At 39.8% G+C, this 27,462-nt stretch overlaps 4 protein-coding genes across 9 annotated transcripts; 3 read left to right on the forward strand and 1 right to left on the reverse strand.

The window, feature by feature from the left end:
• Positions 1 to 339: 339 nt before the first annotated feature.
• On the reverse strand, positions 340 to 2,670 carry LOC113742899 ((R)-mandelonitrile lyase-like). Its single transcript, XM_027270914.2, has 3 exons — positions 2,580 to 2,670; positions 929 to 2,444; positions 340 to 853 (listed from the first exon to the last, which is right to left on the reverse strand). Exons 1-3 carry the CDS (start codon positions 2,668 to 2,670, stop codon positions 814 to 816), a joined length of 1,647 nt encoding a protein of 548 aa, XP_027126715.2. The 3' UTR covers positions 340 to 813.
• An 861-nt stretch (positions 2,671 to 3,531) lies between these two features.
• Positions 3,532 to 7,143, forward strand: LOC113742900 (DNA-dependent metalloprotease WSS1). Of its 3 annotated transcripts, none has more exons than XM_072046837.1 (5): positions 3,532 to 3,776; positions 4,757 to 4,926; positions 5,027 to 5,222; positions 5,776 to 6,213; positions 6,578 to 7,143. In XM_072046837.1, the coding sequence occupies exons 2-5, from the start codon at positions 4,772 to 4,774 to the stop codon at positions 6,647 to 6,649; spliced, it is 861 nt and encodes a 286-aa protein (XP_071902938.1). In that variant the 5' UTR covers positions 3,532 to 3,776; positions 4,757 to 4,771; the 3' UTR covers positions 6,650 to 7,143. The 3 variants fall into 3 exon arrangements, with proteins under 3 accessions (XP_071902938.1, XP_027126717.1, XP_027126716.1); XM_027270916.2 differs by having other exon boundaries at positions 4,796 to 4,926; positions 6,556 to 7,143; XM_027270915.2 differs by having other exon boundaries at positions 3,534 to 3,776; positions 6,556 to 7,143.
• A 3,060-nt stretch (positions 7,144 to 10,203) lies between these two features.
• LOC113742846 (mitogen-activated protein kinase kinase 5-like) lies at positions 10,204 to 12,888 on the forward strand. The gene has a single exon (XM_027270851.2). It carries the CDS (start codon positions 10,949 to 10,951, stop codon positions 12,089 to 12,091), a length of 1,143 nt encoding a protein of 380 aa, XP_027126652.1. The 5' UTR covers positions 10,204 to 10,948; the 3' UTR covers positions 12,092 to 12,888.
• Positions 12,889 to 21,163: 8,275 nt separating this feature from the next.
• Positions 21,164 to 27,146, forward strand: LOC113742346 (vacuolar cation/proton exchanger 3). 4 transcript variants are annotated; one of them, XM_027270177.2, is made up of 13 exons: positions 21,164 to 21,187; positions 22,163 to 22,217; positions 22,308 to 22,617; positions 22,766 to 22,833; positions 22,942 to 22,970; positions 23,255 to 23,451; positions 23,599 to 23,811; positions 23,957 to 24,157; positions 25,131 to 25,247; positions 25,322 to 25,375; positions 25,656 to 25,772; positions 26,135 to 26,228; positions 26,632 to 27,146. In XM_027270177.2, exons 3-13 carry the CDS (start codon positions 22,333 to 22,335, stop codon positions 26,640 to 26,642), a joined length of 1,386 nt encoding a protein of 461 aa, XP_027125978.1. In that variant the 5' UTR covers positions 21,164 to 21,187; positions 22,163 to 22,217; positions 22,308 to 22,332; the 3' UTR covers positions 26,643 to 27,146. The 4 variants fall into 4 exon arrangements, with proteins under 4 accessions (XP_027125978.1, XP_071902939.1, XP_027125977.1 ...); XM_027270176.2 differs by lacking the exon at positions 21,164 to 21,187 and adding an exon at positions 21,243 to 21,614; XM_027270178.2 differs by lacking the exon at positions 21,164 to 21,187 and adding an exon at positions 21,250 to 21,614 and having other exon boundaries at positions 24,029 to 24,157.
• The last annotated feature ends 316 nt before the right edge of the window (positions 27,147 to 27,462 follow it).

Consider the following 27,462-nt stretch of genomic DNA (forward strand, 5'->3'; position numbering starts at 1 on the left):
AGCACTGCACTGCACTAGCAGAGGAGTAACAGAAAGGGTGGCCCACTGCCAGACTATTCCATAATTCAAAGTTTCAAACCATTTGAACTTTCCAGCTCCGGGGGGGGGGGGGGGGGGAAGGGCAACCACTTCTCTAGGATTGATTCGATCAGGTCCAGCAAATAGGAGAATGTTGAATGTAGAAGCACGGAATATGCTATTGTTTGTTTGGAATTGGTTGCTAAATTAGAAGAATTGGAACTTGGAACAGAGCCAGAACACAAAAAATTTCTGAGGCTAAAACTGCATTCTGAATCCATCATTAGCCGATTGACAAAGGAATCTCAACCACCACCAATTCTTATTCCCACCCTAATGGTTCAAGTTCCCAACCACTGAATGGTTTAAAAGGAAAACAAAAAAGATTTTTCTTTCTTGTAATTTATTCTATCTGTTTACAGGGTCGCCAACAAAGCTCAACCTTTTACATATCCTAAGATACAATTCACACAAGAGTTACAGCGGGCGTCGAAAGAAGAATCATCAACCTGAATATCAAAAGCTGAAAAACTTCAAAGAGCTGCGAAATTCAAACGTATGAGCTCTTTCAACTTCTTAAATTTGCATTTCTTTTTTACTTTTGAAAAACATATTATCAACAAAAGTACCCATCTCAAAAGTACTCCTTTGACAAAACCAAACCAGATGTCAGCGGAAAAGCCAATATACAACAACAACAAACAACAGCAGAGAAAGTAGTATTTATCTAATGCTTTTAGCTTGGCGAAGATAGAAATGATCGATGCGAACAGCAAATGAAGTCAAGCGCTTCTTCTATCTCGTTCGCTCCCTCAGAATCTTCATGCCAACATACCTGTCGAAACACAACAACAGGAAATTAGTCTCTGTCTTTTAACAGTTTCTTTTAATCAATCACCATTGAACTCACCGGCCCAGCATTAAAAGAGTGGCTTGAGGATTAGTTCCAGGTGACACTGTGAATATTGAACCATCAACAACTCTAAGTGCCTGAATTCCCAGAACCCTGAAGTTTCTGTCAACCACCTTTCCTACAAGGCAGCCGCCATGGTAATGCCATATGGTATTGACCGTTCGACGACAGAACTCTCCCATCAGCCTGTCGTTCGATAGATCAACAGGCAATGGTGGTCCTATGTACCTAAAATCTCGATCCCCAAACAACTGAGAGAACTTGAAATCCTCCATGGAGCGGCTTCTAAGTACATCAGCAATCTTTCTCGTCCCATTTACGCATCTCTCAGTATCAGCAGGGTCACTGAAGTAATTGAACCTTACTATAGGGTTCACCCTGACATCGGTTGAAGCCAATCTGAGAGAACCAGCTGACAGGGGTCCAACAATCTTCTCCATCAAGGTTGCAACGGTAAAATAGACGGGAGAAGGCGGAGTCCTAGAGAAAAAATTGTGAGCACGGGAAGCAAATGGAATAGCGTTTGAGGCAGCTTCAAGATAAGCCCCAGAAGAGGTAATTCCCACCACCTGTATCAATGATTGTTCAAGAGGCACCGGGGGCACAATGGAAATGCCATTTCTTGGATTGTCATATAGGAACTGACCCACGTAAGGATGGTGATGCACTACAGGTATTCCCCACGAGGAGAGATAAGGCCTTGGTCCAATCCCACTCAAGAGCAGAAGCTGTGGGCTGCCAATAGCTCCTGCAGAAAGCAAAACTTCTCCCATCTCCCGCAGCATTGCATGGTGGAACCGACCCGTCTTGTCTCTGAATACCACCCCAATCGCTGATTGTCTGGGAGCTGCAGAAGCCGGTGAAGAAGCGAAAAGAACCCTCTCAACACTAGCGTATACAGCCACCTTAATATTAGAAGGCTTTGCATAGCTAAGAAGATCAGCAGCACTGTGCCTCCTACCAGCGCTATCAAAAGTGGAACCCCCAATCTTGGTGCCTACAACATGGTCCAAAGCAAACCCATTGTAAGGACCGATTCCAGCCTCCAGCAATCCATCCCTAATGGCAGATTGCCAGATCCTGAGTTCAGGCCTGAACACAATGGCCTTCTCAACCCACTTATAGGATTGATTAACCACCCGAAGATCCCAGTTGATTAGTGAATTCCTGAAGAAATCCGGGTCGGCTCTGCTGTAGAAACCAGCATTAATTGCGCTACTGCCTCCAAGAACTCGGCCTCTGGCGTTGGGAACACCGTCTTCAGAAGTAAAAGCTTGAGCAGGGGAATCAGTGGCATCAAGATCGACGAGAGTTGAGAGGAAACCTTCTTGGGTCATCAGATTAGGCATGCCATAAGGAACACCGCCTCTTTCTAGAACAAGAACTCGAAAATTCTCAGACAATGTGGCGGCCAGAGGACAGCCGGCGGTGCCTCCTCCAACAATGATGTAATCATAGTAATCCTCCGATGGCATCTCCGTGGCATTGAACACGAAACCCATGTAGCTTGGACCTGAAAAACGGCAAAAATGTGAATCATCATAGGTCAATTATTTCAGGAAAATGGCTGATTCATCAGAAAGTTGAAAGAACTTGGATGGTGTAAAAAATGAGGAATCCAGAGAGACAGAGAGAGAGAGAGAATTACTCTGCTGGGAAAGTGATTTCGGCAAAGAAATGAAAGCGGCAACCATTAAAAACGTCAGAATTGGAGAGTAAGAGAAAGGAAGTTTAGCCATTGTTGCCTGGTGACGAAGAAAGATTGGATTTATTTATGTTTTTTTCTTTTTCTTGGGTGTCGTTTTTTTTTTTGTTTTGGAAGAGGGGGGGGGGGGTTTCTTGAAAAGCAGTTGGTGAGGCAGAGAGGAAGGGCGGCGGTGGGTTTTGTTTGAGTTGTTGGATTCCGGTAAAAGCAGCAGAGGGAGGAGGGACTAGGGAGTGGAGAAAAGAGTCACTGCAGACGTATGTTTTTGGCGGGAAATTCAGTTAGTTTAGTTAGCATCATCTCTCATCAGGGAACGAACCACACCGCCTATTGTATCGGATTCGGTGGCGTAGGAAAGGCCAAATTATCATATTCTCAGAACGACGTCGTTGGTGTGCTGACTCGTACTAGTACCGTGTGATATCCAGTTGGGATCCTCTATGCCACTACTCGGAGCAGTTGGGATCCTCTATGCCACTATTCGGTGCCAAATCTAGTGTCAATCCTACTTATCACGTGATGGTAGAAGAAATTTAAATAAATAGCACATGACAAATATAAAAGTGACACTGAATTATCACTGAAAAAGTGGCACTGAGGATCCCGTGTGATATCATAGGACTATTTAAATTCCACCCCCAACCTTAAAACCCAATGAAAAAAGCGAAAAAAAAAATAAGTTATACCTATTCCAAGAGAAGAAAAGAGAAGAAGGGTGACTGGGGGAGCAATAAAGGGAATAACAAAAATGTTTGGGCTAGGCCCATCATTTAGCAAACAGGTCCACGATTGTAAAAAAACAATCCAGTGGCCGGAGTTCCTGTCTCGACAGTACAGTTGCGGTGTGGATCATATTTGGCCAGCCGCTCGCCTACAATTTGTACAGTTACAAGATTTTTTTTTTTTTTTTTTTCCTTTGTACAGGACGGAGCAGACGTTCAGGTTTCTAATGACCAGTAGTAAAATAGAAAGGGCTGAGTTGGGAAAGGGTGTTGGGTATTCATAGCTACATACATTTGAACTCCAACCCTCGTACACCAAAAGTAGGTGGTGATTTGAATTTCATGTGTCGACTGGACAGACACCAATTGGCACTTTAGCTGAAGCTTTTGGTTCTGCAATAAAATTGTCTTCGTCCAGGTATTTTCCTTTTTCAATTTTTTCTTGCTCTCCCCTCCCCTTTCTCTAAATGCTGCCTACTACTAAAAATTGTACCACAATTTCTCATCTTTATGTTGTTCAACGGACAAGATTAAGAAATCATAAGTAAAAAGGGACAACATTAAAAAAAGATGGAAACTTTTGATTAGGGTTTTATATTTCGATGTTTGTTTTCCTCTAAATTCGTGGCCGTGGATGCTACTCATCACTCTATCTGTTGAGATATCATACTCTATTTTATGGGTATTGAGGACATACTGAGTTTGCTTCGGAAATTGGAAATTATCCTGGCTGCCCATGTTGTCGCTCTGTATCTGTAGAAAGATCAAATTTTGTGGATATAGAGACATAACTTATTTTGCCTCTGAAATTGGAAGTTATTCGACCCATGTTCTGAAGCAATTCTGCGCCTTTACACCACTAATTAGTGCTAGACGCACTGCCATATTGTTACCAAATGATTGAACCAATACATTGAGTTAATTGACCAATTGATTGTACGCTTTCGGGAGGTAATTGAGTTCATGCCTTGATCTGGTAGCATCCAATTGAATTTCATACTGTGATCTGGTTGCATCTTTTCTTATACGGATAGATATGTGGCAAGTACACTCTGCTTTCCTGATAGTTGCAAATGAAGAAGTATTAACTCTTTTGTGAAACACAGTTCTCATAGTATAGTCATTAACAACTTTGTAGTGGACGGAAATTCAGTCAATCCAATGCCTAATGTCATTATGGAAATCTTTCCTCTAGAAATTTAATTTTTGTAATTGTTAAGATATTGCATTTTTGAGGATTCATGTCTTGGATCTGTAAGCTTGGCTTGTCAATTGAAGACTTCCTGGACAAGGATGGATTTAATATAAACAGCATTTCTCTAGGTCTTCAGAATTGGATATCATGAATTTTTTTGTTTTAGAATTGATGGAATCTTACTTGTTATGATCTTGGTTAAGATTTTCCCATTTCACATGGATTTGAACGACCTTAACAAGGTCTGGGAAGTCAAACCTTTAAGGAGGACTCGAGAAAATGAGGCCAGGCAAATTCTTGAAAGAGTAGCTAAACAGGTGCAACCCATTATGCGCAAACGGAATTGGAAAGTCAAAGTTCTTTCTGAATTCTGGTAATGATTTTGCTTTACTTTTCCACATTCACATCTCCAGTTCAAGGCATTTTCAGCATTTGTTGTGCCACTTTGCTGATCAAAAGAATTTGGTTTGCAGCCCAGCAAATCCGTCTCTTTTAGGTCTTAATATAGGAGGGGGTGCAGAAGTTAAGCTGAGATTGCGCCGACCGAACAATGAGTTGGATTTCTTCCCATATGATCAGATTCTTGATACCATGCTTCATGAGCTCTGCCACAATCAATATGGTCCCCACAATGCCGATTTTTACAACCTTTTGGATGAAATTAGAAAGGTGGTCGTTTATCTTAGTAAAGTGAAAATTCCAACTTGAAACTGCTTCTCCCTTAAGTACTCCTAGTAAGTATTTGCACAATTGGAAATTTCTTTCCTGCTGTCTGGGTTTCGGAATGGCAGGAGTGCAAAATTTTATTTATTTATTTATTTTTTGGGGTGGGGTGGGGTGGGAGAGGACGGTGAGAGCTGGTTTCAATTACCATTCTTTCATATGTTTATGTTAGTACTGGGAAAGATCCAACTCTGAACCTTTTTTTTTTGGCTGAAGTTCTCCTATTTTGTCATAAATGGGAATTTCTTTTCGTGATGTCCTGGCACCTTCCTTTAGGTTTTGGCAGGCTGGGAGTTACCTTTTTTGGTTTTTTTTTTTTGGGGGGGGGGGGGAATGGTGGGGAGGTTTGTGGGAGGGGTGACACCTGGCTTGATTTTCCATTTTGCAGTTCAATATGTAGTTCCGTAGTCTCAATATGAGTGTCGATTGTTAGTTTTTCCTTCAATTGACTTGCTAGATAATTCCCCTACAACTGATTTACCTAATTAACAATTTTCAGGAATGTGAAGATCTTATGGCTAAGGGAATTACAGGCACTGGGCAAGGATTTGATCTCCCTGGTAGACGACTGGGTGGCTTTTCCCGTCAGCCTCCTTTGTCATCACTCCGGCAGTCTGCATTGGCAGCTGCAGAAAATAGAGCTCGGCGTGCAGCTATTTTGCCATCTGGACCAATGCGACTTGGTGGTGACAGTAGCATTAAGGCCGCCCTGAGCCCAATACAAGCTGCTGCTATGGCTGCAGAAAGGAGATTACATGATGATGTGTGGTGTGGTTCCAAATCTGCAGAAAGTGAAGGATCTTCTGAAAGTTCTCAATCCTCTACTGTGCGCGATAATGAATCTGATCTGATGTCAAATCTTGGCAACGCTCAAAGCAGTGGTACTAAAGATCTTCAGTTGTCGTGGCAGTGCAGCACTTGCACCTTAATAAATCAGGTAAATGTGCCCATTGCTTTTTCCTGTACTGCAGAGCCATGGAGTTTTCTCCAATCAATTTTCTAGAAACTGCCGTGTAATTTTAATTTACATGCTAATGGCTGTAAATGTCTTTTTTTTTTCCAGTTGTTGGATATCTGTCTATCCAGAGCTTAAATGCAAAAATAGAAAAATAAGAAAAACAAAAATGCATCTGATAGTGTCTGCGTAGGTTCTTACATGACAACCATATCTCTTCGTTAATGGAACGGATATAAATTCATCTCAAGACCAGTCCACCTCGACCTTTTGCCTCTTTGTTTCATTAATTAGGTACTCACTTTCCAGATTTAAATTTTACAGCCCCCGGCTCTTATTTGTGAAGCTTGTGGAACGAAGAAATGCGCAAGCAATGGAACAAAGTCAAAGGTTTGGTCTTGTAAGTTTTGCACTCTAGACAACAGTGTTGAGGTTGAGAGGTGCTTGGCTTGTGGGGAATGGAGATATTCGTATGGTCCACCCACAGTACCTCTGTTGGAAAATGCATAGGTACCTGGAATTGGGAAGTTTAAGTATATTAGGGAGAAAAAGAGACGCATTTTCCGCAAGCACTCTACACCATGCTGGTTAAGAAGCCTTCAGATCCAATCCTTGTCAGTGAACTCCAATTGCACAGAGGTCTGCATGGGGTAGTCAACCTGGGCCAACAACAGCTGTGTAGTTGTCCAGCATGTTGATGTATGAAAGCCAAGAATTTTGTTACTTATTCTGCCGTTGAAAAAAATGTCCACGTGTCTCTCACTTCCAATCGTAAGACACTCTGTATTTGCTACATAAAGTGTGGAGATACGAATGTAAAAATTATGCTTTAGCTGCGAAAAGGACAGTTGTTTGCTTTTCGTGTTGTGAATTATAGGCTACCTTCCATCAGTTATTACTTTTCTTCTTAAAGATTGGGCTCGCTCCTGGTAACAAGCTGCTTGCGGGGATAGCACTGGAAAAAGGGCAGGCTGTTTTCTTTCCTTGTATGCTTGGATCTGAATCTTGAATATAGTAACACACACACAGTTAGTTACCTTGAACAATGGTTAGCGTTCATTAGTGGGGCAACAAAAAGGGGAAACTGCGCGCGTTTGTTACTTATTTTGGGATTTTGGCAAGAGACAGGATTACCATCAGAGTAGCAGGTTTCGTTGGAGGGTCTGATAGACAAGCGCAAAAGGAGCTGGATGGATGGGTTTTAGTTAGAGCCAGGCATAGGTTACTCGGACGCTATGCTGGAAGAAGAGCAGGAGTGGGAAGTGCCCAGTTATTGATCAGAGGGATTTAAATAATAACGGTGGTGTCGTCTCGTCATGGCAACAATGTGGGCTGGTTGTAAAGGAAAGGATCAGAGTCGGACAGAAGAAATGCAGCAAGAAAGATATTTGGTAGAAGCAGCAGCGTATAGAGAGACGGATCAACTCAAGTAAGGACATCTTCTGAAGCAAGGAGTCGGGAGGAGAAATCGAACGGATGGACATCTGGCCTCTCTGGACCTTACCACATAGTACGCCGTATAATCATACATACAGTATGACGGGAAGTCTGCTTCTGCATCATCATCCTGTTTTTCAAAGGCGGTAGAGCCAAGTGTAATCAATCCTCTAGGACGGGACCCACAAGCACCAGTCACCCTCGTAAACCATACGCTTCCCATCAATCAAAGAGTAAGTCTCAGTGTGAAGAGGTTTTGGGCAGTTGGGGGATCGAGAATTTCTGTCCAAAAAAGAAAAAAAGGGAGTTCCCGGCCCGGTGGAGCGGCAACCCATCCATTCCTTGATCAATAAGAATTAGTAAGCCTGCGTCACTTTTGTCATTGTTCGAAAGGTCAACTCCCGTATGTCCTTCCTTCCTTGCTTTGACCATCACCTCTCCATCCAATCTCGAATATCTCTCCATCTCATCTCTCTCTGGGGACTGACTGCGGAGAGAAAATATATCTTTTTTTTCCCCGAAACGATAGAAGGCAGGCGGAGAGGAAATATATCAATGCATCAAATTTGTTGATCAATTTCGTGTGCGCGCGCGCTCAATTATATTAGGTAAGGACGCGCTCACACACCAACCCCCACCACCAAAAAAAACAAAGCACAGCACGAAAAACAAAATGCTGACCGCAACGTGCCATCTATTTTTCAAAATGAAGTTCACTGCTAAGTAGTCCACCGGTACTGCTACAGGCAGGTATACAAAATAAAGAGGAGGAGGAGAAGGTAAAAGCCATAAACAACAAGGGAGGGGTCGTTTCTTTGCTTCTTCCTTTTTTTGCTATTTTTTGTATATATTGTGGCGACTGAGGAGTAGGAGGGGGGGGGGGGGCGGGGAACTTTGGGGGGCGGTGTGAAAGGGGGACGTAGAGGAATCTTTTTTGGACAAGGCAGAAAAAAGGAAAATGGAGGGACCTGAGAGGGAAGACGGGCTTTTCAAACTTCCGACCAAAGTTTAAGTTTGACCTTTAGTCCTTCGTTTCAAATCCTCTCTGTCTCTCTCGTGTTTATACGTACAACTACTACTACGTGCGTGTATATTGATGCATTGATAATTTAAACAAATCTTTGACTTGCTTGATGAAATTTGTTATCAATTTGATTGAATTATCGATGCAATAATACATGTGATAGTTGTATAAACACGGGATAGAGATGATTTCATAATAAAAGATTTGAAGCGCTCAGCCTTATATGCCACTCCGCTACTAATTATTATTATTTTTTCTCAAAATTAAATTAAACAAAGAGAAAAGGTTTAGTGTAAGTCAACTCCTCTGCGCTGTCCGGGGCGGGGCTTCTTCGATACTCACTGACCTCTCTAAAGTCCAAGGAGCCTCTGCAGAAACTTCCTCCATGTAACGTGCAGCAGCAGCAGCAGCAAATGTAGCAACATTCGTCTGTGAATTTGTAACACCAAAACCTTTTTTTTTTTTTTTTGCTTTAATAAATTTGCAAATTGTAAATATAAATCATGTAGATACTGCAAATATGTTGGTTGGTACGCACTTGAGATGAAATTTGATTCAGTGGTAAACTATACGCACAATTCAATTTAATAATAATATGCATCTATCAAACAATAGTTATTTTTTCCATGCAACCATTCTAGTTAGATTTGATCCGCCAAGATATTTTTCACGATTAACCCCATCAGACAATTCTAAAAAACAGACAGCAGTATTTTTTAGTAACTCTGAACTCTCTCCCTCCCTAGTATTCAATTTTTTTATTTACTATAGTAATTGGCTAGTTTAAAGAACGTAAAAGCCAAAAAAAAAAAAAAAAAAAAGAGCCAGGTACTCCAAATTTTAAGGTAAAAAAAAAAAAAACCCCGTTGACTCGATAAACTTTCTGAGTCTCTCGAAGTTTGCTTGGCTGCGAATTGTGTGACCGTTCCATCCACACGTTCATTAAATGGAGCTACTACATTTTCTACTCTTTTTAGATTCTTACGAGTGTCGTTTCAGCAAGCATGCCAAATTAGTTCCAGCACCTAGAGTTGCTCCAATTATCTTCCGCGCACCACCCCCCCAGCCCCCCGGGGCCCCCCTCTCGCCCCTTGTCTTAAAAAAGTACAAAAAAAAAAAGAAGAAGATATAGTACCAGTAGTTGGTACCATGTTGTCTTCAGACGAATAAACTCTCTATAGAGCAATTGATCTCTACGCTACCAATTGCTACCAAAGCTGTAATTAATTACCCATAACTTTGCTGCTATTACACCATATGCCACATTTTGCTGCTATTCTATCCTATCGGTCACTTGGTGGCCTGGCAATAAGTACCATCATTCATGCACATGAAATCAAAGCCCTTTTTTTTTTTTTTCCTCCTCATCTTTGATACAGTAGTACTCCTATATGAGAGAAATAAATGAGAACCCCAAAAAAAAAAAAAAATTCAAACCTAAAGTACTATTACTACTACTACTACTTCTACTTATAAAATTAAAAATAAAATACAACTAGCAAAAGTTTCTCTCTCCTGCCAAACCTAAAGTACTCGTAGCTTTCTTTCTCTTTCACGACTCAATCAGACAGAAGTCACCCTTGTCTTTCTCTCCTTCCAAGAACCTTCCGCTCTCTCTCCCTCTTGAGGCTCTTCTCATTCTCTTCCCGTACTCGATTTTCTCTCGCTTCCATTTCCTTCCTCTCCCCTAATTGTACTCCTCCATTTCCCTCCCCCACCACCATGGGATGGGGCTGCCCTCTTTCTTGCAGAAACAACCCCCACGGTAACAATTAACAACCCCATCCACCCTGATCACCCGCCCAATAAACAATTATACCAGTTGCTCAAACACGAACCCCGCCCCCTCCCCTTCTTTCGTCCCAAGCCTTTCTTTTGCTAGAAAAATTTTAGTACTACTACTTTCTAGTCCCAGATTTTATTTTGTATTTTTCTCTGGGTTTTCCTTTTTTTCTTTTTAGGGGGTTCGTTTATAGAAATTCCATTTCATTTTTGTCATCAATCAATAACCTAGACATCTATATCTTCAACGAAAGACAACCCAAAACGAACACGGGTGAGGGGATTTATTCCGGACCAATTGAAAACTGGGGGTGGGGTGGCAGTATCCGTCCGTCCGTTTGTTTATTGATACAGTGCTAGTTTTTCCTCCTTTTTTTTTCGGGTGGAGAGGTTTTGGAGGGTGGTTTAGATAATCGATCAGTCGGTCGGTCGGTCAGTCAAATCAATCCAAACACCTCTAGAGGAGAGCTAATCATGCGACCGATTCAACCATCGCCGCCAGCCGCCTCCTCCGCGGCTACCCCTCCCTCTTCCTCCTCTTCCTCCTCCTCCTCCTCCTCCTCCCCCGCATCAAATCGGAACCGCTCGCGGCGGCGCCCCGACCTTACTCTTCCGCTTCCCCAGCGAGACCCCAAGTTAGCTGTCCCCCTTCCCCTCCCGCCCACCTCCGCCCCATCCTCCTCCACCTCCTCCTCCTGCTTTTCCCCTCCCCTAAACTTCTCCCAGCTGGAGAGGATCAATCGCATCGGCAGCGGCAGCGGCGGCACCGTCTACAAAGTCCTCCACCGCCCCACCGGCAAACTCTACGCCCTCAAGGTCATCTATGGCTACCTCGATGACTCTGTCCGCCTCCAGATCTGCCGCGAGATCGAGATCCTCCGCGACGTCGACAACCCCAACGTGGTTAGATGCCACGACATGAACGACCACAACGGTGAAATCCAAGTCCTCCTCGAGTACATGGACAAGGGCTCCCTCGAGGGGATCCACATCCCCCACGAGCCCTCCCTTTCCGATCTCACTCGCCAGATTCTCTCCGGCTTGTACTATCTCCACAAGCGTAAGATCGTTCACCGGGATATTAAACCCTCCAACCTCCTCATCAACGCCAAGAGGGCCGTTAAAATCGCCGACTTCGGCGTCTCCAGAATCCTAGCCCAGACTATGGATCCCTGCAATTCCTCCGTCGGCACTATTGCTTACATGAGTCCCGAGAGAATCAACACCGATCTGAATCATGGCAAGTACGACGGCTATGCGGGTGACATATGGAGCTTGGGCGTCAGCATACTGGAATTCTATTTGGGAAGGTTTCCGTTTGCGGTCGGCAGGCAAGGTGATTGGGCCACCCTCATGTGCGCCATTTGTATGTCGGACCCTCCGGAGGTGCCGCAGACGGCGTCCAGAGAGTTTAGGGATTTTATTGCTTCTTGTCTCCAGAGGGACCCTGCTAAGCGGTGGACCGCCGCGCAGTTGTTGCGCCATCCCTTCATCCTTCAGTACAGTTCTCCCAGCTCCTCCTTGGCTAGTGCTAGCTCCGCCAATAATCAAACCCAGGTGCTTCATCAGACCCACCAATTATTGCCTCCTCCACGTCCGCATTTTTCTTCTTCTTGATTTTTCTTGCCAGCCCCGAGGAAGAAAAGAAAAGTTTTTTTTTTTAAATTTTACCCCCCCCCCTCTCTCTCTCTTTTTTATTGCGAGTTTCATTGTGTAAGTCTATTTTCATGAAATGGAGAAAATTACTGTTGACTGATGTGATGGAATGGATAGTGGATGATGTATTTTAGGCAAAAAGAGAAGGAATAGAAATTTGGCGAAATGGGCAAAGTTTTAATTTGAAAGGTTGTGTTTAGCTTATGGTTCAGTATCAATCATTCAAATTTGCCTTTTGATGATGTTTTGCCATAAGAGGAAAATCTTTACTTTCGAGATTAGCTTGAGCTTGCTGCTGTGCTAGTTCTTCTCATTTGAGTAAGCAATTTGATGATCCATTGTATTCCAGCGCTGCTGGATGGATACTTTTGGTACATGGCATTTTGTGCGTCAATCGTGAGCACGAATGATTGATGTGTAAAGTGGCAAATAATTCTGTACCGGGAATCTTAGCTTGAGAAAAGAATGGCAAGGTTGATTCCTGTAGTTTGATAATTGTAGCTGGAAATTGGTATATTTTTATCAGTTTGACTTGGAACATTCAGTTTTTAAGTCCTATGTTGGGGCTATGTTTGCATGCATAGCCCGGGATTAGGTAGTGCAGAGCATTGCTTGAGTTAGGTTTCATTTGCCTTTTGAGAATATCTTGTATGTGAATGCGGAAGAACCTATTACTTGGTGGTGGTGTATCAATTTCTCTTTTTAAGGGAGGACAATTCCAATAACGTGAAAAGTGAAACCTTTCTTTTTGTTTCCCAGACACGTGCAAATTAGCTTTCCATTTTTTCCCCCCCTTGGTTTCCTAGTGAGATCAGTGCGCATGTTCATAATGCCTTTCCTTTACTTCTTATGGTTTTCATTTATTGGTGACACAAATTTTGTCTTCTGGTGTTGTCTCGTGTATAACGGCTTTCTTACTGTTGTTTTGTAATTCATGCACTTGGAAGCTGGATTACTCTTTTGGGTTTGGCAAGACTGGCTTCTTAAAAGTAGTCATTTTAGTTCAATTACTTGGTACTACTATACTAGCATCTGCTGGGACATTCTTAAATTATATGGATCTTCAAGGTTCGTTCTTCTTTTTCTTTCTTGCGTTTAAGGCTGTTCTACTACTACCATTATTTTTCTTCTGGGAGGGAAGGAGGAAGGTGGGTATTTTTTCGATTTTTGAATGGGGAGGGGGGAGTTTCCAACACTTTTCTGGTCTAGGGACCAGGAAAAGTCATTTGGCCTTGGTTGGTGGGGAATTGCTCATAGAAACTAAAGTTGAACTGTTCTTCTGCTGTAATAAGCAGTATATTGTTATGAAATTTTAGTGGGGAATACGGATCCCTTGTTTTAAGTTTAATAAAAAAAAAAAAGAAGAAGATTCTCATTGGGCATTAATTATGTAACGGGACAAAATGAAAGCGGTAGGTAAATGCCTAGCAGGTGATTAATGAAAGTTTTGAGATTGCCGGATTGTGTCCCTTGGATGAATGACCAATTCAACAACACCAAGACTGAAGGCAGGGCAGCGTCAGACGTCCATGAGCAGAATAAGACGGTAAAACTCATTGATGGAAGTGCAGTGTCCCAACAAATCAGAGAGAGAAAGCATTCTAGCCTGGGAGCCAGTTCTGGGTCAACGTCGACAAATATTCCTGCGTCAACATTATGTAAAAGTGACTTCTAAACAGTGGCGGGGCCTGAAAAAATTTTTGATTGGGCAAAAGTAATTCTAAAATTTTTTACCTGCTATTTTTTAAATTTTTTAAGAAAAAAAATTTACTAACAAGTACAAATGATATATATATATTTCATAAAAAATATCAAAAAATAAATTCAAAATTATTAATGTAATAATAATTTTATTTTAATAGTAAATTAAATTATTTATAATTGTTCATGACAAGTTTTCATATTTTGATAACGGTTTACAACCTTTTAATTTGAAACTTCACGAAATATATATATTTTTAATATAAGTAATTAAATAATTATTAATTCTAGGGTCTTTCATTCTATTTTGTAATCGATTTTTTACTGTATTCATCATTGAAAAAATCCTTTCTACGATAACTGTAATAACAGGTAAAATCAAAGACAACTTTAAAAGCATATAAATCAATAGATACATAAAACTTCAGGGGGCATACTTGAAATTACATCAAATTTTTATAGGTATTATAGAAATTTAAGGGAGGCAGTGGGGTCTATAAACCAATATATACATAAAACTTCAGGAGACCAGTTGAAATTACATCAAATTTTTATAGGTATCATAGAAATTTAAGTTACATCAAATTTTCATAGGTATCATAGAAATTTAAGTGTAAATCCGCCATTGCTTCTGAATGATGAATCCTCTTACTACTCCTGCAGTCTCCAGTTGTTGCATTATGAAATGACACGTAAGTATCAAAGGAACTATCCATGCAACTGTCAAATCTTATATTTGAGGAGGAAGAGAGTAGGGCGTGGAGTGATCAAACATACGCACTAGTAGACAGTAGTACTTGTTTCCTCCTCCTGTTGAAGCAGAGAGCTCTGAAGGAGGAAGAAGCTAATGATCTTTTCTGACTGTCGATTTTGACCGCTCGGAATTCAAAAGTACCACGTGCCATACGTTGATGGAATAAACCGTCCAAGACCGGGTTATGTACCATAATATTTCAATTTTTTTAATGTTTGACAGGCAAGTTTTTTGCTACAAGTTTTTTAAAAACTTTAACTACAATAATATCAAAAACTTCTCAAATTTTTTAAACTATACACTTCAAAACATTCAAAAATTTACACATTTCAAAAATTTTGTAGAAAACTTCTAAAGTAAAGTTTTAGACAAACACCCAAAAAACTCACTTGTCAAACGGGGCCATAATATAGACTGTGATAAAACTGGCCGAGTTTCCAGATGGTAGTGGTTTATGACTTTGTGTTCGAACGAGATGGTGGTTAATCGCAGGGGCATGTCCTCCGCAATATTTTGTAAAAGTTAAAAAAGGCCTGTTCTCTTTGTCGTTAAATTTTGTGAAGTCAGAAACGAATGAACTAGTACGATTGTGGAACGTTGAGTTGGATTAGGGCCTGTATACTTTGCTTTAGCTTTTCTACCTTGATTGTGACAAAGCCGTTTTTAAAAGGCCCAAAACAAACACACACACGGACTTCCATACGGCCGACTGACTCACTTATAATAATTGGGCTAATATGAATGGACGAAGACAGAGAGCCCAACTTGTACTTTTCAACTTTCTGACCTTCGGTGAAGTTAAAGAGCAGATAGAAAATTTGGACCTGGGGCTTCAGTAAATTGTAGGTGTGGAGAATCCCGGACGATGCAAATCTGAGTGCCGATTATTATTAATCTGCATAACTTGTAAAAAGTCTTGCAATGCATATTATTATTAAGGATTGATTATCGAGATGACAAGCTCCAGTGCAGTACACGACTCGTGTTAAGTACTACTACTAGCATTAGTTTTCAGAGTAGTGTGCGATGCTGATGGACATGCACGCTCCGCCGTCAATCAAATCTATTAATTCCAACTTTGCTAATGCACATTACAGTGTATGGAACTTGAAGTCACTCGTGACGCCAAATCTCTCTGCCACTGTCTTTACAAGCGTCGAATTTGGGGCGTAAACGGTGGTCAGCTCAATCGTTCGTATCGATTTTTTGTCTAATTTCACAAGATGCACCTTACTTTCTTCGTGATGTAATTCACTTTTAACAAAAAGTAATTATAGAACCTATTTTTGTGAACCCCGTACGTGACATTAAATATGATGAACATGTATTTATTTTAGCCTTACATTTTTTTTATGACTAATCTTGGCCATTAACTGCTCAGGGACGGTCATTCTAATGTGTACTTTATTAAGATATCTATTATCTCAAACTGGTGTCCCATTTGACAAATGAGTTTTTTAGATATTTGTCTAAAATTTTGTTGTAACTAACTCCAGAATTTGCAAGAAAACTTTTTCAAGCGTGTAAAAACTTTCCTTTTTTCTTTTTCCTTTCTTTCTTCTACTCTTCTTCTTCCCCATCCCACCACTCTCTCGCCCCAAAACTGGCCGCCGTCGATAGCCTTGTTTTTTCTTCCCTCTCTCTCCTCTCTCCCTTTTCCTCTTTCTCCTTTCTTATATCTTTCCTCTTTATCCCCTCATCTCCTCTCTCTTATGCCGCTACCCTTTTCTTCCCCTTTCCTTTCACCCTGGTCGTAGGACTAGATGTGGCAAGGTAAGGGAGAGGGGAGTGAGAGAGGGAGGGAGGAGGAAGAGGAAAGACGGTGGAGGAGGAAAAGAGGGAGAGAGAAAAAAAGAAAATAATGGTAGTGCTGGTACTGACATCAACAATGATAATAGTAGCTGAGGTGGGGAATGGAAGAAGAAGAAAGAAAAAAAATTGGATATTTAAAAATATGCATTTTAAAAATTTTGAAAATGGTCACTAAACTATTTAAAATGGCACGAGTTAGTCATTGAACTTCTTTTTTTTAGGCCAAAAAGTTCATTCAACTCCCTAAAACGAGCCTTTAGGATCACTTTATGCTAAATTAACCAAATTTGCAAGTTTTCAGGGGCAAAAATATTTAAATAATGCCACATTGCTCTCCTTACCATCCCTGCCGCGATAGCACCCTCTATCATCCTATGATTTAAAATTTGAGCTGATCTGACTGATCGAATCAAGAAATCAAGCCATTTGGTCTAAATCTCTTTAAAAAATCGATAGTTAAATACTCAGTCAAACTCGATCAAAATTTGGGCTTGATTCGGAATTGATAAATTTGATTAGAACTGGGTTTTTTTGTCCCAAAATTTCCATTTTGATGACTTTTTTTTTTTGGAAAAACAAGCACCATGAAATAGATTAACCAGAAGCAAAGTAGCATCAAGTAAATGAGAAAGCATATTGTGTTTTGTGAGAATCTAATGCAATATCCTCTACACTAAATTGAGGGATTTTTTTAAAGTCACTGAGAAAGTGTATAACTTCAAAATATCCAAACTAAAAAAAAAAAGAAGAAACCAAACTCATTGCCATCCTGACGACGTCTTCTTCTTCTTCACTTTTTTCCCCATTCCTTTGATCTTTGAACAACGCCAAGAATTAGTGTCAAACAAAGTCAGAAACCTACATTAGGAGAAATTTTTCATTCTCTAAATTAACTAAGCCCGATTTCATGCAACTAAATTTGAAATATTTGAAGTTAAATAGGAGGAAAAAATGGAAAAGAGCAAAGAAGGAAAGAGAACAAAGAGAAAGGAAAAAAGAAAATAATGAAGAAAAAGATAGTTTTTATATGTATTTGATTTGTGTGGGATAAAAGAAAATAGGAGAGTTATGGACCTTATGGCGGATGGAAAGAAGAAAAAACAAAGAAGAAGAAGCAAATACAAGATGAAAAGCAAAGGAAGGGGCGGCTAAGAAAACCAAGCATTACGTTTAGTATTTATTATCTTTAGATGCCTTAAAATTATTTAATAAATTCATTTTGACTCCACATTGTTTTAATAAAATATAAAATTAACCTGTTATAATTTCTAAATTACATTTTTTACCTATAGCTTTTAAAATTTTTAAGTGAAATGCTTCGGGTTAAGTTTAAACTCATCAAACCTCTATATAAAGTTATAAGACACCAATTTCAGAAATTTTTTTATATATTATACTGATTATATATTATTTATATATATTTATGATATACTCATGATGTCATCCGATTTGACATCAAAGCTAATGGATTGAATTCATGATCCCTAAATGCTGAACGAGAAAAATGCAACTTTTGTATCCAAACTTTGGCCCATGAGCAGTTTTAGTCTCCAAATTTTGGATAAAAATAAATTCGGTACCCAATCTTTCAACTATTGAGTACATTTAGTATTGTTGACGGATTTTTTCCAATTTGCTACCCAAAAAAGTCATGTAATAATCATATGTTCGGCAACTATTCTATAAAAAAAGCCAAAAAAAATGTAAAAATATCCTTTTTGACACTAAGTATAATGTAAAATATTCTTCTGATACTAAGTACTTAGTTTAAAAACTAATAATTTTTTCAAGTAAAATATATTTCTGACACTAAGTTTAAGGACTAATAATTTTATCAAAAGGATTTTACATTTTTGGTATTTTTTTATACAATAGTTGCCAGATACGTGACTATCATGTGACTCTTTATAATAGCAATTTGAAAAAAAATTGTTAAGGGTATTACATGTAATCAAAAGTTGAAAGTTTGAGTACCAAATTTATTTTTGTCCAAAATTTGAGTACTAAAACTGCTTATATATCAAAATTTGGATACCAAATCTCTCTATTTTTCTTGTGCTGAATTCTGCCGAGTCAGCAGTCGGTGCTAGTTTCAAAACATAATAGCTGCCACCCCCTCATGTTCTCTTTCCCCTCCACCATTTCCCCTGCCACTTCCTTCTCTTCTTCCCGTCACCATTCATTATCAATGTCTCTTTTCATTGGTTTTCTCCTTCTCCTTCCTAACCATCGCCCCTTCCTCTTTTCTTTCCCTCCCTCCCTCCCTCTCTCCCATCACTCGCACCCTTTCTCATTCCATCCCCTCTTTCCCTTTCAACAACCCCAAAGAGGAAAAGACGAAAGAAAGCAATGTTTTATCAATATCATCATTTTCACTATTTCCTTGCATCAAGATCATCATCGTCATGGGCATCGCTTTCCTTTTTGTCTTCTTGTTTGATATGAGGCTGTGATGACACTTCTCTTTCTCTCTGAGTTGTAAGTCGAGCATGGAGGTCTTGTAACTTAACTAAGCAACCCCCTGTGTTGAAATGGGCTCTCCATGCTCAAATACACTTGGGCAGCGATAGCAACGCTCATCCTCTTTGCCTGACTTTCTTGACAGATTCGAGCCTTTCTTTTTTCTATATTTACTCGTATAGTTTTAGCTTAACAGAATGAAGTAGCCAAGAGATGGGTTTTTGCTCCTTCTCTCTGCTTAGCTTGTGATTTTCTTTATTATCTGGTTCAAGGATTCTACCAGGTTTATATCCTAAAATTCAGATCTAGTCGCGGGGATTGAGAGAGATGAGGGGATGGGAGGAGAGGAGAGAGAGTGCGGCGGTGGAGTCGTGCAATAGCGGCGAAGAAGAATGAGGACGGTGAAGAGGACAATAATTAATGTTGTTGGTATATATATAATTTTTTATTAATTGTATTTACTTCCGATGAAGTTTGGCCAAAATACGTACTGATTAGCTTCTAAAGTTTGGTTTTTCTTTTTTAAAGAAAAATAGAGTAGTGTCAGACAAAATAGGACATTTTTACCCTTGAGAACTTACAATAGCAGGTCAAGTTTGCCTATTTTTTTTTTTTTTTTCCTTCTGTTAGTTTACCGATCAAAATGATTCTTTTAGGGAGGGAGTTGAGTGACCTTTTTAGTTAAAATAAAAAAAAAAGATTCTGTAACAAATTCAGGCTATTTTAAATAAATAGTTTTTACTCGAAATTATACCAATAAAGAATAATCTCATCAGGGACGCTGAAGCTGATACGGGCTCTCGACCAAGGTGTACTTGAGCAAAACCAGCAGAGAGAAATCGTACAAGTTTTTAGTGGTACGATAATGGAGTTGCCAAAAAAGAAAATTAATGACTACGGGCGGTTTGTGATTGGTCAGGGTCTTCAACCCTTCGGCTCCACATCTTGTGGTTTGTTTGGATTGAGCATTATTTCTCCAATTTTATTTGCTTACATCATCGTTACAATTTTTAATATACCTTTTTATCTTCTCAATTACCTTTTTATCTCATATACATCACATCATACAAAGTACTGCAGTAGAAATAGGGAAATTTGCCAAATTGGTCCCTAACATTTACCAAAAACACTTTTTTAGTCCCTAACATATAAAATCAGCCAAAATTGACCTTCACATTTAAATTGTGATCCAATTTGGTCCTAATGCTCGTTTTTACTCATTTCTCCGGCTAAAAATAGCACGCCCCTCTCACGTGGTCATATTTTCATGGGCAAAATTGGAAAACAAAAGCTTTCTTCTTTCTTCTTGTCCCCTGTTTCTTCTTCTCCATCGCGACCGAGAGCCCTCATCACCGCCGCCGCATCCTCCGCCCCTCCAACCTCGCTTGTCCGCCGCCTCTCTCTACTGTCGCGCGATCTCTGCTCCGCTGCCCTGCGCACTGCCCTCGTCTCTCTCTTTAGTCGACCGCATCCTTCCACCAGCTCACCCGCGACCCCAGCGCACGCCGCCCGCTGCTCAGCGCGTCGCCACTGCGCGGCTCTCTTTCATCCTCTGCCTGCCCCGACGCTGCAGCCCACATCCACGAGAAGCAGCCGCCGCCGCTGCTCGACGCCACTGGCGCGCGTCGCATACCTCACCTCACCTTACTTCACTCCCTCTTTTGATCACCTCCAAATATGCTTCTGTTCAGGTGAACTCAGTCACCGTTGTGGTGAACCTGTCCTTAGAGAATCGAAGCAAGATAAAGATCGTGAGGTCAGGAATCGTCCCCAGTGGATCTGGGATTTGTGTTTTCCAATTTTGCCCTTGAAAATATGGCCACGTGAGAGAGGCGTGCTATTTTTAGCCGGAGAAAGGAGCAAAAATGAGCATTAGGACCAAATTGGATCACAATTTAAATGTGAAGGACAATTTTGGCTGATTTTATATGTTAGAAACTAAAAAAGTGTTTTTGGTAAATGTTAGGGATCAATTTGGCAAATTTCCCGTAGAAATATCCCAAATAACTTACCATCCAAACAAACCCTGGTTTGGATTGTCGGCGTACTAGTAGCAGGTACAGTAGTCTTTCTTTACCAATATACAGTCCTCATTTTGCAGAGGTAGACATTTTAGCACTAGGATCTACGTATCCGTCCGGATTATTTTCTCGTCCATTGGCAAGTAGTAGTTACTACCAGTACTCTTATCTTCATTTTGAACTTTGATGAGGAAGAGAGATGATCGGATAATTATTAATTCTCCTCCTCCTCCTGAAGTATATGGAGTACGTACTATGTATGCTACTTAGATTGGTGGATGCACAATGAAGGACCAGGATCCCAACAAAGTTCGTTCATTTATGGACATTCATTTTTAAATATTATCATGTCTGTAAACCAAAAATTTAAAAGAAAAAAAGAAAAAGAAAAAACCCCCTTATGAATTGTTTACTAACTAATCGTCTACAAGTTTGAAGAAGCTAAACTTCCCAGAAGCTTCGTCTACCTCAACCCATTCCCCCTGCTACCCCTTGCCGGCCACTTAACGCCATCCCCCATTTCCTCTCTCTCTCTCAATCTCTTCCGGAACAAGGAAATTTACCGCATTTTCCCTTCTTATCCCTCTCCTTCTTCTCCCTCCTTCTCTCTTTTGTCTGTGGTTTATACAAATTTGAATTTTTCTTCACCTACTACATCTTGGGTTCAAGCTAGTTGCCCGATTAGTTCAAGGAAACTGTGAAATTAGATTCTTCATAAGATTTTCGACCTAACCAGGTAAGATTTTTGTAGATAGTTAAACGAATGTAAGTATCTTTATTGTCTTTTCTTCTTTCTAACTGCCACATTTTTTGCTCTCTAGAATCCTGATCTGGGCTCCTCTATGCTTCTCTTTTCATTCATAATTATCTTTTCTATGCTGCTTCGAGCTTCATTTTTTTTTATCACATATGTTGGGTTGCGATCTGCGTAGATAAAGACGGGATCTTTACATTAATCATTGCTGGTGTGAGTTGACCCCAGTTTTGACTAGCTGGGTACTTAAGTTGCCTTCCTTAGGATTTACCCACCTTTTCTCATCCATTCTGGTTTTTTTTTTAACCTCCTAGCTTAAGTAACTCAGAAATCAGGAGGCACCCCACAACTCCTTGATTGAAATGTAGTTTTTGGTAATTGCTTAACGGTAAAAAGTTAGAACTTGATCAGAACAAAATAGTTCCAGCGGTTCATATCTTACAGCAGTTTTCCGCTAACCGGTCCATATTTGGTCGTCCCAAATTCCCAATTGAGTATTTCGCTAATTGGAGAACTTTCTATCCTTGTAGGGATACTCTTGCTTTATGGTTAATTATCATTAGTTGATTCACTGAGGTGATTCAGGTGAGCCATTGTACTGATTTTGGTCTGTGCTGCTTATTTGTTGATAGCATTTTGAATCAAAGTTCTCTGCCTTTCTTTTGCTCTTTTTAGTGTCCGGATTGGCAGTGGAGCTACCATGGGATCTGTAGAGATGAGGTCGACGGAGGACAAGGTAGACCTTGATTCTGATGAGGAGATTCCGTTTAGTTCGTCCCATTCTGCAATTAAAATGCAGTCCACGGATTGTGAGACATCTCGGATCACATCTCCCAGACATCTTTCCCATCGATGGGTGTTAAGAAAGATAAACCATATCAGCCCCCTCAGGAGCATTTACGTTGTTCTAATTAAAGCAAAGATCAATATGCTACTCCCTTTTGGACCACTTGCAATACTGCTCCACTATTTAACGGGAAAGCAGGTAAGGGACATGAAATTGTCTCCTCAATCTCTCTTTTCATTAGATCTAATATGGAAGAGAGTGTGATAAAATTTAAATTTGCAGTCGCAACTGTATCAGACATAGTACTTTGCTCATACATTTATTTCTTGGACTGCTTCATACTCAGGGATGGGTTTTCTTCTTCAGCTTAGTGGGAATTACACCTTTGGCTGAGCGTCTGGGGTATGCAACTGAGTAAGTGTTGGCTTCTCCAGTTTCCAGCTTTCAGCTACTTTAGCTCCTTCTATTTTCCATATCTTAAAGACAGTCACTGAAATTGTATTCCATCAACTGCTGCTGCAGGCAACTAGCATTCTATACTGGGTCTACAGGTAAAGCTTTCTTTCTTGGTCTTCTTCTTCTTCTTCTTCTTCTTCTTGTTCTCATCATCATCATCATCTCTGCAATGAGGACTCTTTTGATTATAGTGAAGTCTGCTTTTGTTAGCTGTTAGCTGGTGGCTAAGCTTTTTTTTTGGGTCAGTTACAAAGGTTCTCCTATGCGCCCAAGGGAAAACTATGAATCCATGTCTTCACATACATACTCTGTTGCATGCTATGTTTTTCTTTAACCTGGTTCTTTATCAGAAATAAATAATATTTGGGTGAATATGCAGTGGGAGGCCTTCTAAATGCCACATTTGGTAATGCAACAGAAATGATAATTTCCATGTATGCATTGAAGAATGGGATGATTAGAGTTGTTCAACAATCACTACTTGGTTCTGTTTTGTCAAATATGCTACTAGTGCTTGGATGCGCCTTCTTCTGTGGTGGCATCGTTCATCGCCAGAAAGACCAGGAATTTAATAAGGTGCACTTTTTATTCATATCAATGCATATCTACTGAGAATGCTGCTAATTCTTTGCTAGCACATCATCTTATTTGATGTAATTAATCATGTGGTGGAGTTAGCATAAAGATCCATGGTGAAAAACTGGAGTTTTTGGATTGTTTTAGGCCACTGCCCTGGTGAATTCAGGATTATTGCTGATGGCTGTCATGGGCTTACTGTTTCCAGCCGTTCTTCACTTTACCCACACAGAGCTGCATTCTGGGAAGTCAGAACTTGCACTTTCCAGATTTAGTAGCTGTATAATGCTGGTGGCATATGCTAGCTATCTTTTTTTTCAGCTGAGAAGTCACAGGAACCTATATGATATTATTGATTCGGTGGGTACCTCTATTGACTTATTCTTTTGGTCTTTCCTTGATATTTTTGACCTTCTCTTTGTTGAACCATCGCATCTGTATAGCTCATGATATGCACACTATGTAAAATTTTGTTCAGTGAAATGATTTATAATTTGATTACTAGACAAGTAGCAGCTGTGCAATCCAAAAGCCTCAAACCATTTTTCAATGGGTAAATTTTTCTGCCGTTCTTCAGGAGCAGGACAATAATGCAGAAGATTCTAATGAGGCTCCTGAAATTAACCAGTGGGAAGCTATTGGTTGGCTTGCAATTTTGACTTTATGGATTTCTATACTATCGGGTTACCTTGTTGATGCCATTCAGGTAATCTCAGCCGTTTCTTTTCATTGCTGCTTCTCTTATTCTTTTGTCCCTTGCTAATTTGTTGGGCTTCTGTCTTAAACTTACCATGTTTAGTGTTCCTAAAATTTCAAATACCTTTTTGGATACCTGGTAGAGTTAAATATCGCTAGTTACGTTATCTTGAAGATGGTTTCTGGTCTACTGTTGGATTACTATATGAGGTATCGTATACTTATTAGAACTTGCTATGTAAATGGTAATACCTAGACAGTTGATGTTTTGTATATATTCAATTAATTGGTAGAGTAACAATGATTTGGAATGGATACAATCATAGGCCATATATATCAATATCCAAGGCTTCAATCCTTCATCAGTTGTTAAGATTTCTCCAGAATTATCTTTGTTTTCTGTTTAACTTTCTCTGGAATAAAAGGATGGATCTGTCTAACAAGTGCCTGTTGGACACTTGTTAAGATGTAGTTCGGGTGTTAAGTATTTGAAAATGTGAAGCTAATGATGGAAAGTGTATAAATGTAATCGTTTATTTTTTTTGGATATAATTGGTTTCACTCATTAAGAAACTGTTTGAATTAAGTTGTTGGAGTTTTTAATAGCTTACATTTTACTATTTTTTGTGTGACATGTTGTATAAACTGTTTGATGATTAGCTTCTAGACTGAAAGTGTTTGACTTGATAGTAACTTGACTTTGTTAGACTAAGGAATCTGTTGCTGGTTTTTCTTTTAGCATTCCTTGGATCCAAATTGATGTTTTAGTTTTTAAAACCTATGCCAAGTGAAGGAGTTACAAGGCTAAAAACACAATGCTATGAGATTTCCGTGAAGAGTTTCAAGTGTACAAGGCTACATGGCTATAACTAACAGTGATTTCCTTATACTCCTACTCAATGTGTTGACAGATGCTTAGAATGTCATGCTAAAACATGATTGCTTATGACATTATACTTGAATTTGTTGCTTAATTTTTTCAGGGAGCATCTGATACCCTGAACCTACCTATGGCTTTTATTAGTGTCATTTTGCTTCCAATAGTTGGGAATGCTGCAGAACATGCAAGTGCTATCATGTTTGCAATGAAAGATAAGCTTGTGAGTTTTGAAAAATTTTCTTGACTAGATCTTATTTGTTGCAATGCATGTCAATTTAGAATCTGTTTTTGCAGGACATTACACTTGGAGTTGCCATTGGATCTTCTACTCAGATATCAATGTTTGTGGTAAGACCTGTATACCCAGTTAATTAAACCCGAATACCTTGACATTTGTCAGGACTTCAGAACCTTATTGAACTTCTTTTTAACCAAATGTGATATTTTGCCAAGAAAGGGAGGACAAAAAGAAAATCTGCTACCTTTTCTTGCCACGACCTCCTTGGATACAAAAGTGATGCCATACATGGAAAATTTTTGTTACTAAAATGGATATTCTTATTTAATTGCTGTAGCTAGCCTATAAAATCATTGTAGCGTATTAATCTTATTCTGCTGATAAATGCAGATTCCATTTTGTGTTGTTGTTGGTTGGTTTATGGGGCAACGGATGGACTTGAATTTCCAACTGTTTGAAACTGCTACACTCTTCATTACAGTGTTAGTGGTGGCATTTATGTTGCAGGTTTGCATATATTATTCTTTTGTAATCTCCATATTTCCTGATTGTTATCTCAATGTGATTGGGGAATCTAAAACATAAACTCTGCTAGACGTTTTTTCTTGCTGAAACATGTACAAAGTTAGATTGAATTGACTTGGACAAAAACTATGGGGTATAACAGTGAAATGGTACAATGGTGCAAGATGAAATTGACTGATGCTATTATTTAATAGTATATCAGAAATGTCTTATCTGTCTATTATCATCAGTGGCAATTATGTGTATCAGCGGATAATAAGAAAATCACTTTAGTGGGACAGTAACGCTCCCTGATGGAAAGTAGTTTTTAGGACCACTTGATAACGTTTCTCTGGTAATTGCAGGAAGGGACATCAAACTATTTTAAAGGATTGATGCTTATTCTATGCTACCTCATTGTTGCTGCGAGTTTCTTTGTACATGTTGATATCTCAAATGGTAAGTCACGGATGCTTAATTTTGAGACAGTAATAGTATCTCGACACTGGTAATATTTATCTCTGTGTTTTTTACAAAGCAAAAGCCGTGTTAACAGTGGACAAGGCAAATTTAGGGACTAAAGCAAGGGATGAGGTTTACTAATAACATCCTCTGGCCCGCCCAATAAGTTGTGGATTCCTGCACATAGGCGCAAAACTATGTTGAAGGCTATCAAGAAATTGCAACATGCTTTGGTAGTTGGCTTAGTGTTTCATTTACTCTTGCCTTCTTGGTCATTATAGGTCGTCTCCAACAGTTTTATAGACTTGCCAAAGCTAAAAACGTGTTAGGATGAAACTGTAGAATCACTAGGCTTAGCATGGAATTTTGTAATAATTTCTGGCTGTGCATCTTGTTGCAGATGACAATTAAATAGGTAGCGAGGAAGGATGTGACGCTCCAGGCAACAATATTGGTTCCTGGTTTTGGGAAAGCATCATCATGGTCGTTGGTCAGTCCATCGGCCTGTTTTATGGCACGGGATATAGATTTTGCATACTCACTCGTACATGTATGCAGCTTCACGCTTCCAAAAGAGCAGTCGGCTCGGTGCGCCTGGAAAAAAAGGGTGGTAAATAGTCAATTCTTGTATTTTCTGGCTTTGATTGTAATGAGAGATTAGAATTCTTTTCAAGCAGCATTAGATGAAGCTGGTTTTTGTTTTTTTTTTTGGGGGGGGGGAGCTGAGAAGAAAAGAAATCCCTTCTCAGTTGACAAAGTTTAGGTGTTCCAAATCAAGAAGTGGAAGTTTTGCTGCTGTTCTTATTTTGGAAGGCCAAATTCATTCATATCCTGTACAATAAATTGTGCTGTATGGACCAAAAATGACTACTGTTTGGTCAAATACAAAACGCCTAATTTCGGGCTCTTTTCTTAGCTTCCACCACCATCATTTCGGGCGCATGGGGTCAAGAAACAAGCGCACTTCGACATTAATTGGTTCTTGGTCCAACATTTTCTGAGTTCGCCCCGCTGAGCGGTAAGAGATGCTGTACTTACTGATCCCACTTTTTCTGTTCTCTATTTTTATCCGCTTTTGTGTTTTTCTTCATTAGTACGTTTAAAATTCACCTGATTACCACGTGAACGTACGCGTTTACTGCACCCCTTTATTTAGATTATTTTCTCGGATCAATTTTGCTCTTTAAACAAGATTAAGGAGTGTTTAGTGGTTAGCGATTAGCCAAATCCT

This window comes from Coffea arabica, chromosome 4e (genome assembly GCF_036785885.1).
Source record: "Coffea arabica cultivar ET-39 chromosome 4e, Coffea Arabica ET-39 HiFi, whole genome shotgun sequence".
Taxonomy (NCBI): domain Eukaryota; kingdom Viridiplantae; phylum Streptophyta; class Magnoliopsida; order Gentianales; family Rubiaceae; genus Coffea; species Coffea arabica.

What these genes read in the sequence shown, in the direction of transcription:
- LOC113742899 (XM_027270914.2), bottom strand. Translation starts at nt 2,670, where the DNA reads ATGGCTAAACTTCCTTTCTCTTACTCTCCAATTCTGACGTTTTTAATG. An exon ending in GAAATCACTTTCCCAGCAGA is followed by an intron (nt 2,445 to 2,579) that starts GTAATTCTCTCT and finishes GCCGTTTTTCAG; the next exon opens with GTCCAAGCTACATGGGTTTC. An exon ending in ACTCTTTTAATGCTGGGCCG is followed by an intron (nt 854 to 928) that starts GTGAGTTCAATG and finishes GTGTTTCGACAG; the next exon opens with GTATGTTGGCATGAAGATTC.
- LOC113742900 (XM_027270915.2), top strand. Translation starts at nt 4,772, where the DNA reads ATGGATTTGAACGACCTTAACAAGGTCTGGGAAGTCAAACCTTTAAGG. An exon ending in AAAGTTCTTTCTGAATTCTG is followed by an intron (nt 4,927 to 5,026) that starts GTAATGATTTTG and finishes TTTGGTTTGCAG; the next exon opens with CCCAGCAAATCCGTCTCTTT. An exon ending in TTTTGGATGAAATTAGAAAG is followed by an intron (nt 5,223 to 5,775) that starts GTGGTCGTTTAT and finishes AACAATTTTCAG; the next exon opens with GAATGTGAAGATCTTATGGC.
- LOC113742846 (XM_027270851.2), top strand. Translation starts at nt 10,949, where the DNA reads ATGCGACCGATTCAACCATCGCCGCCAGCCGCCTCCTCCGCGGCTACC.
- LOC113742346 (XM_027270177.2), top strand. Translation starts at nt 22,333, where the DNA reads ATGGGATCTGTAGAGATGAGGTCGACGGAGGACAAGGTAGACCTTGAT. An exon ending in ATTCTATACTGGGTCTACAG is followed by an intron (nt 22,971 to 23,254) that starts GTAAAGCTTTCT and finishes GTGAATATGCAG; the next exon opens with TGGGAGGCCTTCTAAATGCC. An exon ending in ACCTTGTTGATGCCATTCAG is followed by an intron (nt 24,158 to 25,130) that starts GTAATCTCAGCC and finishes TAATTTTTTCAG; the next exon opens with GGAGCATCTGATACCCTGAA.